This window comes from Carica papaya, chromosome 2 (assembly GCF_054855325.1).
Source record: "Carica papaya isolate Zhongbai chromosome 2, ASM5485532v1, whole genome shotgun sequence".
Lineage (NCBI taxonomy): Eukaryota > Viridiplantae > Streptophyta > Magnoliopsida > Brassicales > Caricaceae > Carica > Carica papaya.
Genome location: NC_142310.1, coordinates 27,507,147 through 27,524,899, shown reverse-complemented (window position 1 = coordinate 27,524,899; position 17,753 = coordinate 27,507,147). Strand labels below are relative to the sequence as shown.

The window sequence follows — 17,753 nt, the reverse complement described above, 5'->3', positions numbered from 1 at the left end:
GTGAAACCATAAGTCACAACACAAGTTAGGATGAATCTGATCCAGATAACGAGCAGCAAACCATAGTCCAGGCACAAGAAATGACTAGACTGGCTCAACAATTTCAATAATGCACAACTAACAATCTCTGCTACTTAACAATCTCAATAAAGAACACTTAAAAAGATCCATCATATTGAGTACACAAAAGATCCATCAATACTAATACAAACAGCACAATAAAAAACAAAACATATAATGCATACCGGCCAAACACTAACTACAAAAAAAAGCTCAGGTTAAACCTAGCCACATGGGAAAATCCATCAATGTTAAAACCAAACCTATTATACTTGTAGTGACAGAAGGAGAAGGAGATGGTAAAAATGCCCTCACTTATCCTAGCAGCAGCCGTAATGAAGGGAACGTGATATTTTAGACAACATAAAAGTATACAGTATAAATTAATCAAACTAAATAACAGCAGTATAAATTGAAATAGGGGTAAAACTACAATGTGTTTTCTATTAATTCATTTTTAAAGGACCAAGAACCAGAAAGAAATTCTAGTTTACTTTTAGTAACACTTTGATACCTTTTCATTCTCAAAACAGTCTATAAGTAGGTCTAACTACAATAGAATCATAAAACTAACCCACGTCCAACTTACAAGACAAACCAAAATACTCTCCTACCATCCAATAAATAATCAGCCAGCAGAAAACTATAGAACTATCACAATGCAGAAATACTCACAAAAGAATCATAAACCACCCTGGTATGGGAGATAGAAAACTATACAGAAGAAAATAGAACACCCTAAACAACTGAAAATAAATTGACAGAAGAACAAGGTAAACTGACTATTCATCAGTTCGCCATAGGGATAACTGAAGCTTCCAACATGTTGCAGCAAAAGTTCAACTGCCTTTTTTGTGATGTTATTGCAGCATGTGGATTTGCTGCTTAAGGAGTGACTAGCCATAGATGCTGCCTTTTTGTGGTTCAGACTTCGTGAGTTAGACAAATGCAATGTTCACATTTTGGGCACTACAGAGCAGAATTCAGCTAATTGTCCACTGGAGAATGTAAAATGTATTTTATTATTCAAACGGTTGATCAAAGCAAGTGTCAATTTATAACCAAGACAAAGGAATCCTTAAAAAATTTATATTTGTTTGACAGCTTAATAAATCACCTTATGATTTGCACCAACACAGCCAAAATATGCCATAAAGAGTTGCACCATCATAATTGAGAATTCTCACCCATCACTCATATAAAAGGAAAACTCCATTGTTGCTTGGTATGCAGTCCGAACTACAAAAATGGTTAATTCATTTTCCATAACAATATAACATTGAATAGATGCATAACATATACACTGAGCCTCCTGGCCAAAACCAACTCATTATTATGCTTCAAGCAAAACTGGCCAACTCATAAATGGGATAAATAATGATGTAAAGAGGTTTTTTTGCCCAACTCAGAAATGAAAGCATTATAGAGCTGGCCATTTTATCTATATCCGTCTGCGCAAGAATCAAGCTGCAACCTGTTGCCAGTTCTCCTTCCACTGATCAGATCCTGATGTTTGCTGGTCTTCCATTTTAGAAGGCCCTGATTGCAGTTGCCCTTCCATCTGAGAAGGCCATGTGTGTGTCTGTGGTGTCATTTGTTGTGCTCCTGATGAATCCTGCTGACTCCATGTCTGTGGAGTTCCTGAATTATGCTGCCCTGCTGTTTGATTGTACCATGATGGCTGCTGCCCCGTATGAGACCAAGATGGTTGCTGCCCTGCCGTTTGATGAGACCAAGATGGTTGCTGTCCTGCCATTTGGTGAGACCATGATGGTTGATGTCCTGCCGTTTGGTGAGACCAAGTTGGCTGCCGCCCTGGCATTTGATGAGACCAAGTTGACTGCGGGCCTGGCATTTGATGAGACCAAGATGACTGCTGATGATAAGAGCCAATAGGCTGCTGCCCTGCAGACTGATAGGAACCTAATGGCTGCTGCACATTTGTTTGATTGGAACCTACAGGCTGCCACTGCCCTGCCATTTGAGAAGAACCTACAGGCTGCTGGTCTGCTGTTTGATAGGAACCTAAAGGCTGCTGCTGGCCTCCCATGGGAGGTGGCTGCTCGGCCCGACTTGTCGTATGAGGTGATCGTTGTGCCTGCCGGTGCCATGGCATTTGTGAGTGTCCTGATGAAGGTCCCCTTGCCATTCTTGGCGGTCCCATTGGAGGTGATCTCGCTCCCCCAGCAACATAACCGAACCTATTTGCATTTAAGATTCTTTCAATCTCTTCATCTCGCCCTGCTTTCTCAAAAGCCTCACATACAAAATCCCGAAGCCCTGGTGTAATACCAACAGCATACCTCATCATCTGATCCACCATATCCTTTGCTGTCTCAAGTGCACCTCCATCACACAGCCCCCTGACCACAACATCATAAATGGCTGCGTCGGGCTTAGGATCTTTCTCTCCCATTTTAGTCAAAACCTGCGCAGACTCCTCAGCCTTGCCATTGTTAATCAACTTGCTAAAAACACTTGTCCCAAAGCTTGCTACCACCCTCAGATTAGCATCTACCATCTTATTCAGTAACTGCAAAGCATCCTCAATTCTCTCTGCCTTCAGATAGGCATCAATCATCGTCCTGTAAGTTGGGACATCAGGAGACAATGACTTTGATGTCAATTCTTGAAAGAACGTCTCTGCTTCAGATAACATTCCGTGCTCACAAAATCTCGTGATGATATTATTATAGCCTGCAACATCCATGGCAAAAGGTTTTGAACCTGGCTTCGTCCCAACCTTCTTGAATGTATCAATTGCCTCAGAGAATTTCTCAAGCTTGAAACACTCATTTACCATTATATTGAAGGTATCCGAATTCACAGCTTGAGTATTTGGCGGAGTGTGATTATCCAGCATCTCACCAAACAAAGCCCAAGCCTCTGTTTTCTTACCGTGCTTGAGCAAAACCTGCAAAAGGGCATTACAAGTAGTAGGGTGCATTCTGAACTTCTTTTCTAACAAGGACTTATACGACTCCATGGCCTCCTTGTCCTTTCCCTGGTTGAACCACCACTCCATAAACGTTGCGTTCACAACACCATCGTACACAAGACACCTCTCCTTCAACTCATCGAACAGCTCATTAGCCTTCTCCAAATTTCCCAAATTTAAAAACCCACTAATCAAATTGTTGTAGACCAAGGAATCAGCTCCGTGCCCCTTGTTCAACATCTCCCTCAACAAGTCCATGGCCTCCCCGATTCTTCCAGCATCGATCAACCCTTTGGTCAAGTGCCTGTAGGTAACAGGAGACGGGCTAAAGGGAGCATTGGCCAGAATGTGTCGGTAAACATTGAGAGCCTCATCAACTCTTCCATCGTCACAGTGCGCGTTGATAATCTGATTGTAGGAGACAACATTAGGAACTATATTGGACTGATTGAAGAAGAAGTGAAAAAGAGCGATAGCGTCGTTGTAGCGCTTGGCACGGTACATGGCAGCAATTATTGCGTTGCAGGTGAAGACGGTGGGACGAGTGCTCGAGAATACAGAGTGCCGGGCAAGGCGGGAAGCGGCGTCAAGATCGGAGGCTCTGATAAGCGACTGGACTCTATTGTGGAGGTTGAGCCGAGGGCCTACGAGAGCGGAGGTGGAGTCCGGCAAGCGAGGAGCGTTGGGATCCCGAGGCGGAGGAGGAGACGAGGGATCACGGCGGAGAGCATGAAGTGGCGGTTCGATGCGGAGGCGCCGTTTCCGGCGGCGACGCTCGGCGGCAGCCTCTTCGGCGGAAGAGAAGGCCATGGTGCGGTGTGGAAGTGAAGAAATGAGCGGGGAAAAACTAGGGTTGGGGTTGGGATTTGGGTTAGGATCGGAGTTCGGATTCTGATCAGGAGAGTGAGGCGTAGGGTTTGGTAGTGGAGCATCTTGGGAAAGTGAGAGATTGTGGAAGTGGTGGAGGGAAAGTGGAAGGGATTGAGAGGAAAGAGATGGACGGCGAGCGCGGAGGAGGAGACGGTAAAGGGACATGGTGATGAGTTTCCTAGGAGAAACAGAGATTCGCTTAAACCCTAGTTTGGACTGGGGAAGACGATTGATGGGGTTAGTCTCGGTAGTTTCAATTTTAACGTTCTGTATTTGAAAAAAAAAAATTATTAAAAAATAAAAATAAAAAAAGACTGAATCCAGAAAATACGTGGATCGCTAAAACAGTTCTGAAAAATAAAAGCGCAGTTAATGAACATATATTTACATACATATATATATATTTATATATTTAATAAAGAAAATGACGATAAAAAGTGGTATTTACTATTTAGGGATTGGTCGGTCAGAAATTAAAATTTATTTATAAGATAAAATACCAATTAATTATAATTTTTATTCTAACAATTAATATATAAAGTTTTACATATTCATGTAATTACTTCTTTACAAAATTGTAAACATATTTGTTTCAATAGTTTCTAATTGTATGATTTTATTTATTAATCTATTTATTACAACAATTATTTAATTATCTATATTAATAAATTAGTTTGTATACATAGGTAACTTATTTACCATTATGCTTTTCTTATAATAATATGCATATGAATATATTCTTAGTGTTTTGTACCTCCTTTTTGTATTCTATCAAATGTATATCGTTCATATGGTAAATATGTTATATGAAGGAGAGTAGATGCAAGTAAGTTTTTGATATTTTTTTTTTATAGATAGAGCTACAATTTTGGTATTGTATAGGTTAAAATTCAAGAAATTTAAAATAAAATAATACTTTATAAAAGACTTGTCTCAGTGAATATCGTGTAAAGACTAACGAAAAAATCTTATAGAATTTTTACTTCAATTATATCTTTTGTTCCATGAATATAATTTAAAAAAAATTTACATAGTCATTTTATATATAAATTTTAAAATCATAGTTATTGACCTATAATATTTTATTTAATAAAAAATTTAATTAATTAGTGTGTTGATGAAATTATTGTGATCAACTTAGTAATCTCAACAAATTTAATATATTTATAAGTTAAAAAAAAAAAAAAAAAAACTTTAGAACAATTTGTTCTCTTAATTTAAGTAATTTTAATGAATTAAAAAATTAATATGATATGTTTTTTTATCAGAGAAAAAAATTATTTAAACATTTATTCACATATTTATATTATATCGCTAGAATATAAAGTATACAAAATATCATCATTTTTATAGATTGCACGACAACTCTTCGTAAATGCATATTTTTAATAAATTTTTACAAATACTAAAATTTTTAATATAACAAAATTTAATGAACAGAGTATAATTTATCTTTTTTTAGTAAAAAAAAAGTTTAACTGTAATAAAATATTTAATTACTTAAAATATAATAAATTAACTAAAATTTAATTTAACATAATTTAATTACCACAACAAGTGGGAATTAAATTACTAATGTAACTATTATGTACATATGAACTTTTTAAATAGATAAATTATTTACTTCTATTCAGCTTATTGAAATTAATACTTAGTTGTTAGAAATTTTAAAATCTATTAAAAATATTGACTTCTTTATGTAATTTTTTATTAAAATTTTCAGTTATATAAAAATATTCTTAACTAAAAATGATTTTATAGGTATAAAAATCAAATTATAATGAAAAGAAAAAAAAAATTCAATATAATTGTAAGATGGGACATATTTAAGAAATTAAAACTAATAATTTACCAAAAACAAAAACACTTGCAGTTCATAATATCTAACTCTAACATAGTCCAACAGCCAAAACCAACATACAAACACCAACCAACAACAAAATAACATTGTCAAAAATGGAAAATATATATTTACATTGTTTCAATGAATCATACAACTAAACCAACTCTCAAAATCTCATTTACAAGGGCTATAGAATTACAGTGAATGAAATTGTCATTTAAAGGCTAGCCCCCAGACATTCAACACTTTTTCCAAAACATAAGGTACTCATATCAGCTATGCTACAATCTTTTGAAACAAGCAAAAGATTCAGCCCCCTGTATAAGATATCTACAGCTGCATGTATATAATTATGGCCGGTAAATAAAATCAGTGACTGCTTTCATTAATGGATCTTTGATATGGATCAACCCAACATTTGTCTTTCTCGGTAGCATCTTTCCATCTTTTGTTAAATATCTGCATTTCAATAAAGGACTGTCTCCTCACCTGCATGTGTATTACTTCTAAGTTCTATATAGAATGGTTGAGAATCAAATGAACTCAGAAAATGGTTATTGCGATGTGCTCGGATGCATAACAAGACAAAGAAATTGGAAAGATGAGCAATTCAAACTCACTTCAGGTCTATTATCAACTTTATGGGACTCTGACGGTGCCTGCAATTTCAAAGAGAAAATCCTTGTGCTTAATTAACAATCATTTGAAGTTTAACGAAACCTACACAGCAAAATCATGGAAGAGTACTCACCGGTGCTTCTGATAAATTCCCTGTTTGGGAAATATTTGTTTTAACATTTGCCTGCATTAACAAGAGTAGCAATAGATTTAGGAGTATGCCAAAACCCAGAAACATCCAGCTTCATCTATGAGAGATTTAAAACAAATCGCCTAAATAAATTTTCCATCTAATTTCAACATGGAAACACTTGCCTCGTGTTCAGCACTTCCACCAAGTGTTGGAAGACCAAAATGAACTATGTACTCTGCATCTACTACACCCACATTTTTCATTCGATCCCCCTGAAAGGCCATCAAGATGTCTTTAGAATGTCCTCTAGAATTAGAGTAAAAGGAATTTAAATTGTGGAATGTTACTTGAGCGCAATAACCCAGCCGCATATCCAGGCCCCATGCATGGATCAAGTCATTCTGTATCAGAAAAAGATACTTAGCAAATATAAAGTGACGCAAAAAAGAACATATTTGTAGCATTATAAAACCAGGACTTCACAATCTTCCCAGAGCAAGCAGGCTGTGGCCTAACCATGTAGCAGAACATTAAACTTCCAAGTGCTTGTAATATAGTTGAAAGCTTTAAAAACTGTAATCTAAATCGCTAAATATCTTGGGAGATACCACAAAGTTTTGAACTACTACTAATTGGAATTTAGTTCAAGAGATTTAAATCTTATAATCTAACATGAAAAATAATTTGAGAAATAAGATGACATTCATATCTTTGCAAAAGATCATTTCATAATTGTATGATTGTATTCATTTATTGATTTCACATCTTACACAAAGCACAACAAAGGATAACAAATAATATGCATTCACTGTTTTGACCTACTTCAACAAATATACGATACCTGAATCATATACCAAGCACATCGCCACGCTGCTTTGGAGAATACAGGAGCCATCATTTCCACCCAACTGTTTAACAAATTTCACAAGCATGAGAACAGTAAAATCTCGACCCTATGAGAAGGTCTCTTCTCTTCTCCTTTTAAAGAAAAAGAATTGCCCAATGAGGAAAAATTAAAAATAGACACGTAAATGAATTATAGAACTGGTAAAGTTTTACCCTATGCATGGAGGAGCGGTGCTATGCTCATCACACCTTCCACTTCCTTTCAACTTATATATCCTTCTGTTGAAAAATATAGTGAGCGAAAGCATTGGAATCATGTTGCTTGTGTAAATATCAAAATGTAGAATAAATAAACTATCATCAAGAAAAATATAAAACCAGAGAATGACCGAGACCATCTGAAAAACATGCATAAAAAACAAAGAGTATATGCTCTTAATCCCATAGGGAGGGCTCATAGGCTAGGAGCTTTAAATCTTAATATGTGACTGTTTTGGCTCTAAAAGTTTGAGCATTAACTAGAACTCAATTGTCTAACCAAATATGCTGCAGCAGCAACGAAAGAATGTTATTCTTCTCTGTTCATCTTGCATCGTTGAAATTGGAACTCTATACAAAATGCAGACATTCATTTTTCCATTGAAAATTTAAGGCATGACCTAACCTGTGTACTCTTGATCTACTTTGGCGTGCAGTAATTTGGTGATGAACCTCTGACTTAGCACGATCAAGAGCTGGTTGTGATATCTCAAGTCCTTCATCCTTCACAATGGAAAGATATCTAAAAAACATTTTAACAATTTTTTAGATACAAACTCTCCAATTCTTAACATGGGAATAAAACAGCAAAATGAGAAAAAAGAACAAGAAGACTAGACATTCAAATAGCAGCATCATTTGTTGATTGATATATAGTCTTTACCGATCTGAAAGGTGAAAAAGAATGAATTTACCCAATGAGGATCTTAGAAAAAAATAAAATAGACCCTTATTCCAAATCTTTGAAAAAAAAAATCAATTTGGACAAGCCCTGGAAAGGAGATTGCTCTGAAAAAGAGAGTAGCATCATATATTTGACCAAGAAACCCCACTGCTAAAAGTTGTACCAGAGAAACTCCGAATTATGAGTTTCAAATATGATATTAAGTTATATGTGATTACATAAAGGAAATCAGTAGTCATCTCTAAGCAACATGTATCAAATGGTCAGAGGGCCTGACAATTTTATAGTCAAGGAATTGCTATTCTAGTATACCAATTATGTTTGAACAGACCAGGTTTGTTTGCCAAAGATAATAACGTTATAACCTTAGCAGCAATTAGAGACTCCACATGTGCTATTACTGCACATGTTCTTTTATGCTAGAAATTTACTTAATTTTGCATCAATCATGTGTGTCTCTATCTAAGCAATCACATTCTGAAATATCAAAACATCAAGATCTAAATAGTTGGTTGACTTTTTTCAGGAAAACTCGAAGTTAGGTTTTTATGAGAAAGGGGCACATCATACTTACCGTTTTGGATTAAAATTCTCAACTCCAAGGTCCTCATCCCAGAGGAATACATAATCATATTCAGCAACTATGTCAGGATGCAATAATCGCTTGGCGAACCACCTATAACATCATATAAAGATAGCTATATGTCCCATGCTTTTATAACTTTCTACCTTACGTCTTCAAAATAAGGCAAACAGGAACTTGGAAAGTAAACTTACCATTTGGTTTGATTCACTGCAGAAACATGTATGACGCGATTATACCATTCTACATCCTTCCACTTATCCGATAAACCATCATAATGAAAAAGCATGACAGCAAAATCACTTGAAGGAAACTGTACCATAAATTGCATAATGATCAATGTTAGCAACAAATATGACATTTCTCTTGAAAGAGAAAGGACATCACAAGTTATCACTACCTTTTTAATAATTTGGTCCACAATATCTTTTTGCCTAATTCCAACAGCAATTGTTAACAAGCTCTTTGAAGGGTTTGGATTTCCCTGAAATTCCAATATAAGAATGAAAAACAAGAAAGATAACAATATAAGGCAGGCAAGTGTTTCTTCTTTTTTAGTCTATGCACTCTGAAACCTTTTCCTAATTCCAGATAACAATAATAAAAATAATAATAATAACTGGGTCAATTCATACAGTACATTTTCCATGTTGTAACCCCACAACGGCCTCATTTCAAAGTTGGATGTTTTGGCTACAATTCCTTGTGGTAATGGCTCACTCCCAGGGGGCCTGCATTGATTCTAAATGGAGAGGGAAAGGTGAAAATAAAATCTTGACAAATAGCCTCATGTATCAATATATAAAGGTGCTTCTCTTTGCAGAGGAAACCAACCTTGCATGTATTGGATTTTGATTTCTGCATTGCATCAATTACGTCCCATCTTAGTAATTTCTGCATGCATGATTTATGGAATAGACCTTCACTATAATGTTATAGTTATTGCACAATGATTTAAAAAATAAAATGCATTGAAATAAACTTACTTCTTTAAATTCCTTTTCCACATATGCACTACCAATGAAGTAAGCACCACAAATCAAAGAAGCCGCAACCACAAGACTAAACAGGCATGATTTGCTCTTTGGATCTGATAATACAGAAGCCTGACAAGAAAATGAAAATACAACCTAGCATGAGAAATAGCAAATATACAAGTAGAAAATATAAAACAAGCAAAAACCAAAACTGGCACTGCATTCAGTAAAAAACATGAATTTGATTGAAAATCATCACAACCAGAATCCATTATTCCATTAAATACCCATGAATTTAAGTATGCAACTTATCTTCAATCATAATAAGATAAACAGGCTGCTGGCTGCTCACAGATACAAAAATAAACCAGAGCAATTCATATTCCATACTACTGATAGACACTATAACCCATGTTTCCATTATGAACCTAGTCCAAAATTTTTCACCTTACAAATTGAAAATTTTGGTAATGGGGAATGTATAATTGGTTCCATATAAGCTACAAAAGCATTAGTAACATAAATCAGACCAGACTGGGGGAAGGCACAAACACTACAAAGAAGATTATAATAAATTTTCTCAAACTAGAAAAGTTGTTAGTGTTTAGTATACTAATAACCAACATACTCGAGAACCCTTCTGCAGAAACATGAGATTGGCCGCCACATGGTCGTGGTAAAAGTCAATCGCAAAAAGTCTCGTCTTGTCAATAATCCATTGCTTGAGACCCATGAAAATGAACGTTTGTGCTAAATTAAGCACAAACCAATTACTGGAAACTGGTGGATGATAGGGGATAAGGAATCTGATCAGTAGAGTTCCTAATTTCCGACAGAGAAATTCAAATTTCGAACTTCCACTATTTCCCGGCAACCAAACAAAGGGCGATAACAAAACCAACCAATTCTATCTAGATGAATACTTCATCACCCTAATCAGAAATTTGGCTCTGGGTTCGCCTGATGGTTTTTAGTTACCAAGTGAAAATTAGAACCCAAAAACGAAGAAATGAAGCAATGGTAAATTGTAAAACCCAGACTCTCGTTTTCGTTCCATCACCTCTGTTTTCTCAGAAACGAAACAGATGGCCGAAGGAAAAAGGAAAAAGGAAGGAAGTTATAATCATAAGACAACAGTCAAAGCTGTCTAAGAGATTTTTTCAGAAGCATGACACTAAAACAATCATTATTCATCATACCCTTCACTTCCTTTACCAACATGTTGAGAAAAACGCTATAATCAAGTTCATTTTCCATAGAGGAAAAATCAACCTCCGTAATAAAAAAAAATTAAAAAAGCTGCCCATATAATCATTCAGTTAAACATTTCAAAAACTGCAGAAGCAAATAGACATACAGAGGGAGAAAGAGAGAGAGCTTACACAGTTGAAAGGCTTCATTTTGGCGGAGAAGAAAGTCATCCGAAACTTAACAACAGAAACTGAAAAGGCAGAAAGAAAAGAAAGCGCTTTTTGAATTTGCAACAATCAAAAGTTTGTGTATAAAGGAAAGAATAAGAACAAGAGAGAGAAAAATGAAGGCAAGCAAAAAGCCAAAGAAAAAATAAATAAATAAAGAGGTTTTCTTTTTAAAAGGAAATGAGTTGGTGAGTGATAGAAAGTAAAATCGGAAATAAATGAAGATTATAACAAAATAGAAAAGCAATAATACCAAAAGAGATCTTTCTTCTCAGTCAATCCGGGAGATGAAAAGTGAAAAAACGGCGTCGTAGAAATGATTTATAGGAAGCAATAGCCAGTCAAACCAAAAAAAAAAAAAAAAAACAAGGAAACAGAGTCTAAATTGAGAAGAAATAAAAAATGAAAAAGGAAGAAGACGAAGGAAATTAATATATGGGTAAGAAGAAAGCTTTATCATTACTGTAACTAAACAACTTTCAGATTCTGCTTTTCTTACTTGTCTCTACTCTACTCTGTTCTGTTCTGGTTGCCAACCGAACAAGCGATATTATAAGCATATTATATTATATACATCATGTATATGTATATTCGTAAGAGAGAGAGAGAGACGTCATTAAATATATACACATATATATATATGTATAAGGGTTAAGAGAGAGAGAGAGAGAGTAGCTGTATAAAATTTATAAAGAGAGAGAAGAGAAAGGAGGCGCATTACACGATTTTGCAGCGGCTAGTGGGGGGAGAATGTAGGGATTCAGAACCCGCTGGAGGCGGAGGCTGTACAATAACCATCCCTACTCGCTCTCTACTCTCGCCACCTGTCCTCCACCACTCCCTCATTACTTCATTTTAATTGAAATTAAATATGATTTCTTTTTCATTATAGTTTTAAAGTACGATAAAACATATAAAAAAAAAAAATTACTCTTTTGTGATAATTTATTAATTAAAAGAAATTATAATAAGTTATCATAACTATTTAGTATTAATTAATCAAATATTAATATTTTTGTTTCATTAAAATTAGTTATAATGATTACATATGTATCATTATGTTATTACATATGCTTTTATTAATTCATACTTTGACTCTAATTTTTTTATTTTCTTATGAAATATATTTTTAAGGAATACTTAAAAAGTTTATTAATCAATAGGAAGACAACCACTTTTTTTTAAAAAAAAATAAAAATATTTTCAATATAAATATGGAGAATTTTTTTAAGCTTTTTATTATAATACTTGGTTTTTTTTCTGTTTTTAATTATTTATAATAATGTTATTGTTGGAAACATTAAATCATTTATTAATCAAAACAAATAAACCAACTATATTGCTAAATAATTTGGTTACCTAGTATAAAATAAATGAAATAAAATCATTCTACATACGAATGTATACATACATACATAAGAATAAAGAAGACATGTATATAAAATATAAAATATTAAAAAAAGTAAATGGGATGTAACTTGCATTTCAAGTAACGTAATTCTTTGAAAGTATGCATTACATTAATGCCATCGTGCAAAATAATATGGCTGTAAAATAAATGAAGTAAAATCATTATATACATATGAATGTATGCATACACATATATATATATATATGAATAAAAAAGACACGTGCAACATGAGACGCTATGTAAATTGTAATTGAAGTAACGTAACTATTTGAAAGTACATGTTATATTAATACCATCGTGCAATCCACTTTTGGAGATACGCACGTGGAATGCATTGAATTAGGGACATTAATTTTAAGAATTAATTAGGAAGTAATGCTCTAAATCAGCTCCTTAATCATTGTAATTTAGAAGTTTTAGAGGCATTGACCATTTATATTTATATTTATATTTTTAAGTAAAAATTATCAACCGTTTAATTATTTGTTAGATCTTGAATTCGATTTTTATTAATTTTCAAAATAAAAAGCATATCAGAATTCTATAAGTACTTATGAATCATAAGATTGAAAGGCTTTTTGGGAGGAGTTAAGCAACTTCAAACATGATATTTTAACAGAAAGTATATATGCAGGAGTATAAATAGTTTGAAAAATCATTTTCAAATAGAGCATGTATTTAAATTAAAAATTAAATGTTTTTGTTAGACTTGTTTTGTCCTATAAATAAAATATTTTTAGTAATTTCTTTTTTTTAAAAAAAAAAATAAAAGGAGTCGTTGTAATTTCCATGGCCATAACGGTGGCATTGAATTATCATCCCTCGTTAATATCCAACTCGAGCTTTAAACAATGTCTTTAAATTAGAACTTTGCATTTTAAATTATATCTTCTTTAGTAAGACAAAATACTTTTTAAGTATCTTAAATTATAGTAATTAATCCTTCGAATTTTCAACAAATTATATGAAATGTTAATTTTTACACACTTGATCCATATGTTAACATTATATTTTTTTACTATAAAATTAGTAACAAACAAATTATGACATTCTAATGGATATATAAATGAAGTCACACTCAGATTTTAGCTTATCTCACTTGAAAACCAATTATTTAATTTGTGGATAAATTATTTTGTATAATTAATATATACTGACATAATATTTCTCATTATTATTCAATTTTAATGCTCACTCCAATTTTTATTATTTTTTCTCTTTAGGAATAACATATATATATATATATATATTAATTATAGGCATTAACGAAATGCAATCTTGTAAGTGTAGAAATAATTCTTAATCATTAGAATTATGCAATTTTGTTTGCAGCTCACCAAGGATTTTTTAGAAGGAGAAACTCTGAGAGTAAAAATTACATTACCTTTTTATCATCACAAGTAATCATATTAATTATTGAAGCACTGCTATTTTTATAATATACTTTAATATATAATAATATATTACACTTTTTTTTTTTAATAATTTGTAATACCCTAAATTTGATTTTAATGTAATTTAAGAATTATTTATAAATATAATTTCTTAATTTTTCAAATTTTAAATTTAATTTAGAGTAAAAAAGGAAGTAAAATTGATGGATGATGAAATTGAAAGTAATTTTAGGGGAAAATGGATAAAAATTTAGATTTTGGGGGTATTTTTGAAAGAAAAATCGAAAACTAAGAATCAAAACATAATTTAAAAAAAATTACCACGTAGGATGCCCGGTCAGCAGCCCCGACGAACCATGACTCACCACGTGGCAACGGGTGCTGACGCAGTGCCACGTGGGCGATCCGGCCCAGATCCGTTCCCGCGCGCACGGACGGCCTGGATACGCATAAGGAACTCTACCGTGAACGTTGTCTCATACCGAACGGGGTATGGAGATATGATAATTTGGTGTTCATACCGAACGGAGTATGAAGACGGCCTGCTTTACCCTCATACTGGACGTAGTATTGAGGTTTAATAATTTGGCGCTCATACCGAACGGAGTATGGGGACAGCCCGTAATTGAGATTGTTAAAAGAAAGGGTTCGCATGTAGCAGGAACATCCCTATGAAACCCCATGGATACTAGTAGGTTGGTGAAAAAAATGACAGTTATTGTTTGGTTTATTGACGATGTATATAGACTTGTGATATTTGCTATGTTGCAAATTTTACATGAAAATATGATCTGTATGATATTAATTGTCTGCATATGTTATTTTTATGAATCCCACTACAGTAAGTGAAAGGTAAATAATTTTATTAATGATAAACGAATTTATTTAAATTAAGTGCTCTATTAGTGTTTTGATTTTATACCAACTTTTATTTCTGTGTCAGTAGTATAGTGTGATATCCTTACTGGACTAGTGTAGTTCATCCCTTATTTAACAATTTCAGATTAAGAGGACTAGGTTCCAAAGCCCGATCCGCAAGATGATTGCGAGTAGATGTTAGATTTCTTTATTTTTCGTTCATTTCCTTATTCTTATGTTCTTTCAAAAGAGTGAATTCCGTAATGTTGTACTTTAAGTTATTTGTGTAAGGAATGTAAACCTTGAACATTTATTACGCTTCCGCACTTTAATTACTTTTTATTTTCTTTGGATATTTCTCGGGTCGTTACAGTTGGTATCAGAGTCGTATTCCTCGGAGCCATTCCTTACATAAATTTCTTAGGGAACACTAAAACAATGGATTATCACTCAACCGTTCTTTGAGAAATGCAGGTACAGATATATGAGGAAAGGAAGACCCCCACTAAACCGAGCAGCCTGGGATGGCTTGCTTAGAGAAGATGTTGACTGAATATTTGAGATGCTGGAGAGACTCATTGCTACCCAGCAAGGCCGGGAGAAAAGGAGGGAGCTACCTGACCCTCCTTCACTACCACAGGTTGAGCCACCCCTGTAACGAAAAAATCCCTAGCCACCCCGGTACGACCATGCTCCTCCATAGTACCACCCGACACCACCATAGTATGATTTGGTGCCCCAGCCACAATACCACCCGGTACCACCACAGTACAATATGATGCCCCCACCGTATCAGCAAGTACCACCGCAGGGCCACCCAGTCCATCCTCAGCATGGCCCAGTCCCTCTTCCACGGGACCCAACTCTTCTCATGATGGATCCAGTCTACATAAAGAGGTATAAGAGATTAAACCTATCTATTTTTATAAGGGGATCCTCTTTTAAAGATGTCGAGTACTAGTTAGTAGAGACAAAGAAGACCTTCAAGACTCTGGGAGTGACTCCCGAACAGAAAGTCACCCTTACTACCTACATGCTAGTGGGAGAAGCAGACCACTGGTGGGAACTCAAACAGACCACCTTGCCTGTTCCAGTTACTTGGGAACAGTTCTTGACAGTTTTTCGTGCAGAATACTTTCTAGAGCATCTCCGACATCTGAAGGAGATGGAGTTTGTACAGTTGGTCTAGGGGAACATGACTGTGTCAGAATATGCTCGCAAGTTTCTAGAGTTGGGCCGATATTCTCATGAGACATTGTTGGATGAAGGCAGGAAGGCTATAAGATTCGAGTGGGGTCTCCGCCTAGAGATCAGATAACATTTGTTTGTGCTGGAGCTCATGACTTATTTGGCCATTCTGGCCAAGGCACAGCTAGTGAAGAGGAGCTTCTGCATATTTTTTCAGGTAGTAGGGAACTTCAGACCCTCAGCTCCACCTCGTAGACCAGTAGCTACTGCGCCTGTTCAATAGAATAAGAGGCCCATGTCGGTAATCCAGGCTCCCCCTCAGGCTCCAATGGCAGGACGTGGTAAGATCTGTCAGCATTGTGGCAGGGATCGTGGGGACTGACCCTGCTATCGCCTTAATAACACATGTTGTATATGTGGTAGTGCCCAACATTATGCCAGGGAGTGCCCAAGGAACCAGAATCAGGGCAGACCTCCTATCTAGGGCAGAGCTCACAATCTCACCCAATAGGATGCAGAAGCCAACTCAGACGTGGTACAAGGTATGTACACTATCTGTAACTAGCTTACTCATATTTGATTGATATTGGTGCATCACATTTATTTGTTTCACCTATTTTTGCATCAAAATTTGATGTATTACCTGATAAACTTGATTTTGTGTTATTTGTGTCTACTGCTGGGAGTATGACACTATTGGGAGAAGCTGTATACAGAGCTTGTGTCATAAATATAGCATATATCAAATTGAGTGTGGACCTAATAGAATTAAACACATGGGACTTTAATGTAATTTTAGGAATAAACTGGCTAACAGCGTATCACTCCATTGTAGATTGTTTTAGTAAGAAAGTTGTATTCAATTCTCCTAATGAGGAGCCATTTACAAATTAATAAAATCGTTTAGCATTTTGTCCCTCACGACAAATTTTTTTATTATCAAGTACTTGAACCCTGCTGTTTTCTCTAATTAGGCAAACCCATGAAAGAGATTTGTATTCACTGGTAGTACAAGACTTTCCAGATATATTTCCGGATGAATTACCTGGACTGTCAGTAGACAGAGAAATCAATTTCACCATAGACTTTCAGTTAGGTACCTAGCCTATTTCGGTCGACTCCTTACCGCATAAGCCGTGTTGAGATGGAGGAACTGAGTAAACAGATTACTGAATTGTAGGACAGTGGGTTTATCTAACATAGTATATCCCCTTGGAGCGCCAGAGTCACATTTTCTAGAAAGGGAGATGAGACGTTAAGGTTATATATTGATTACAGAGGTCTAAACAGAGTCACAATCAATAACAAACATCATTTCCCCCGGATTGATGACCTCTTCAGTTAGTTACAGGGTGTCCAGGTTTTCTCCAAAATAGACTTGTATTCATGTTACCATCAAGTAAGAATCAGGGCAGAAGACATCCCCAAAATAGCTTTTCGAACCAGGTATGAGCACTATGAGTTCCTGGTCATGTCTTTTGGACTAACCAATGCTCTAGCCATCTTCATGGAGTTGATGAACAGGATTTTCAGACAATTCCTGAATCAGTTTGTTATTGTATTCATTGATGACATCTTGGTTTATTCAAAAAGCAGAGAGGAACACGCTCACCACTTGACTCAAGTTTTGCAGGTTTTTAGAGAAAATAAGTTGTATGCAAAGTTAAGTAAAT

At 34.9% G+C, this 17,753-nt stretch overlaps 2 protein-coding genes across 5 annotated transcripts; both read right to left on the bottom strand.

The window, feature by feature from the left end:
* Window positions 1-1,254: 1,254 nt before the first annotated feature.
* Window positions 1,255-4,122, bottom strand: GRP23 (glutamine-rich protein 23). Its single transcript, XM_022035939.2, has one exon. The coding sequence runs from the start codon at window positions 4,031-4,033 to the stop codon at window positions 1,523-1,525; it is 2,511 nt and encodes an 836-aa protein (XP_021891631.1). The 5' UTR covers window positions 4,034-4,122; the 3' UTR covers window positions 1,255-1,522.
* A 1,664-nt stretch (window positions 4,123-5,786) lies between these two features.
* Window positions 5,787-11,969, bottom strand: LOC110809982 (lysine ketoglutarate reductase trans-splicing-like protein, putative (DUF707)). 4 transcript variants are annotated; one of them, XM_022035980.2, is made up of 16 exons: window positions 11,951-11,969; window positions 11,194-11,252; window positions 9,821-9,940; window positions 9,669-9,728; window positions 9,475-9,576; window positions 9,235-9,318; window positions 9,029-9,147; window positions 8,826-8,927; window positions 7,973-8,089; window positions 7,522-7,587; window positions 7,304-7,370; window positions 6,810-6,863; window positions 6,645-6,734; window positions 6,463-6,513; window positions 6,332-6,370; window positions 5,787-6,200 (listed from the first exon to the last, which is right to left on the bottom strand). In XM_022035980.2, exons 2-16 carry the CDS (start codon window positions 11,230-11,232, stop codon window positions 6,081-6,083), a joined length of 1,230 nt encoding a protein of 409 aa, XP_021891672.1. In that variant the 5' UTR covers window positions 11,233-11,252; window positions 11,951-11,969; the 3' UTR covers window positions 5,787-6,080. The 4 variants fall into 4 exon arrangements, with proteins under 4 accessions (XP_021891672.1, XP_021891669.1, XP_021891671.1 ...); XM_022035977.2 differs by lacking the exon at window positions 11,951-11,969 and adding an exon at window positions 11,729-11,887; XM_022035979.2 differs by lacking the exon at window positions 11,951-11,969 and adding an exon at window positions 11,483-11,591.
* Window positions 11,970-17,753: the final 5,784 nt, after the last annotated feature.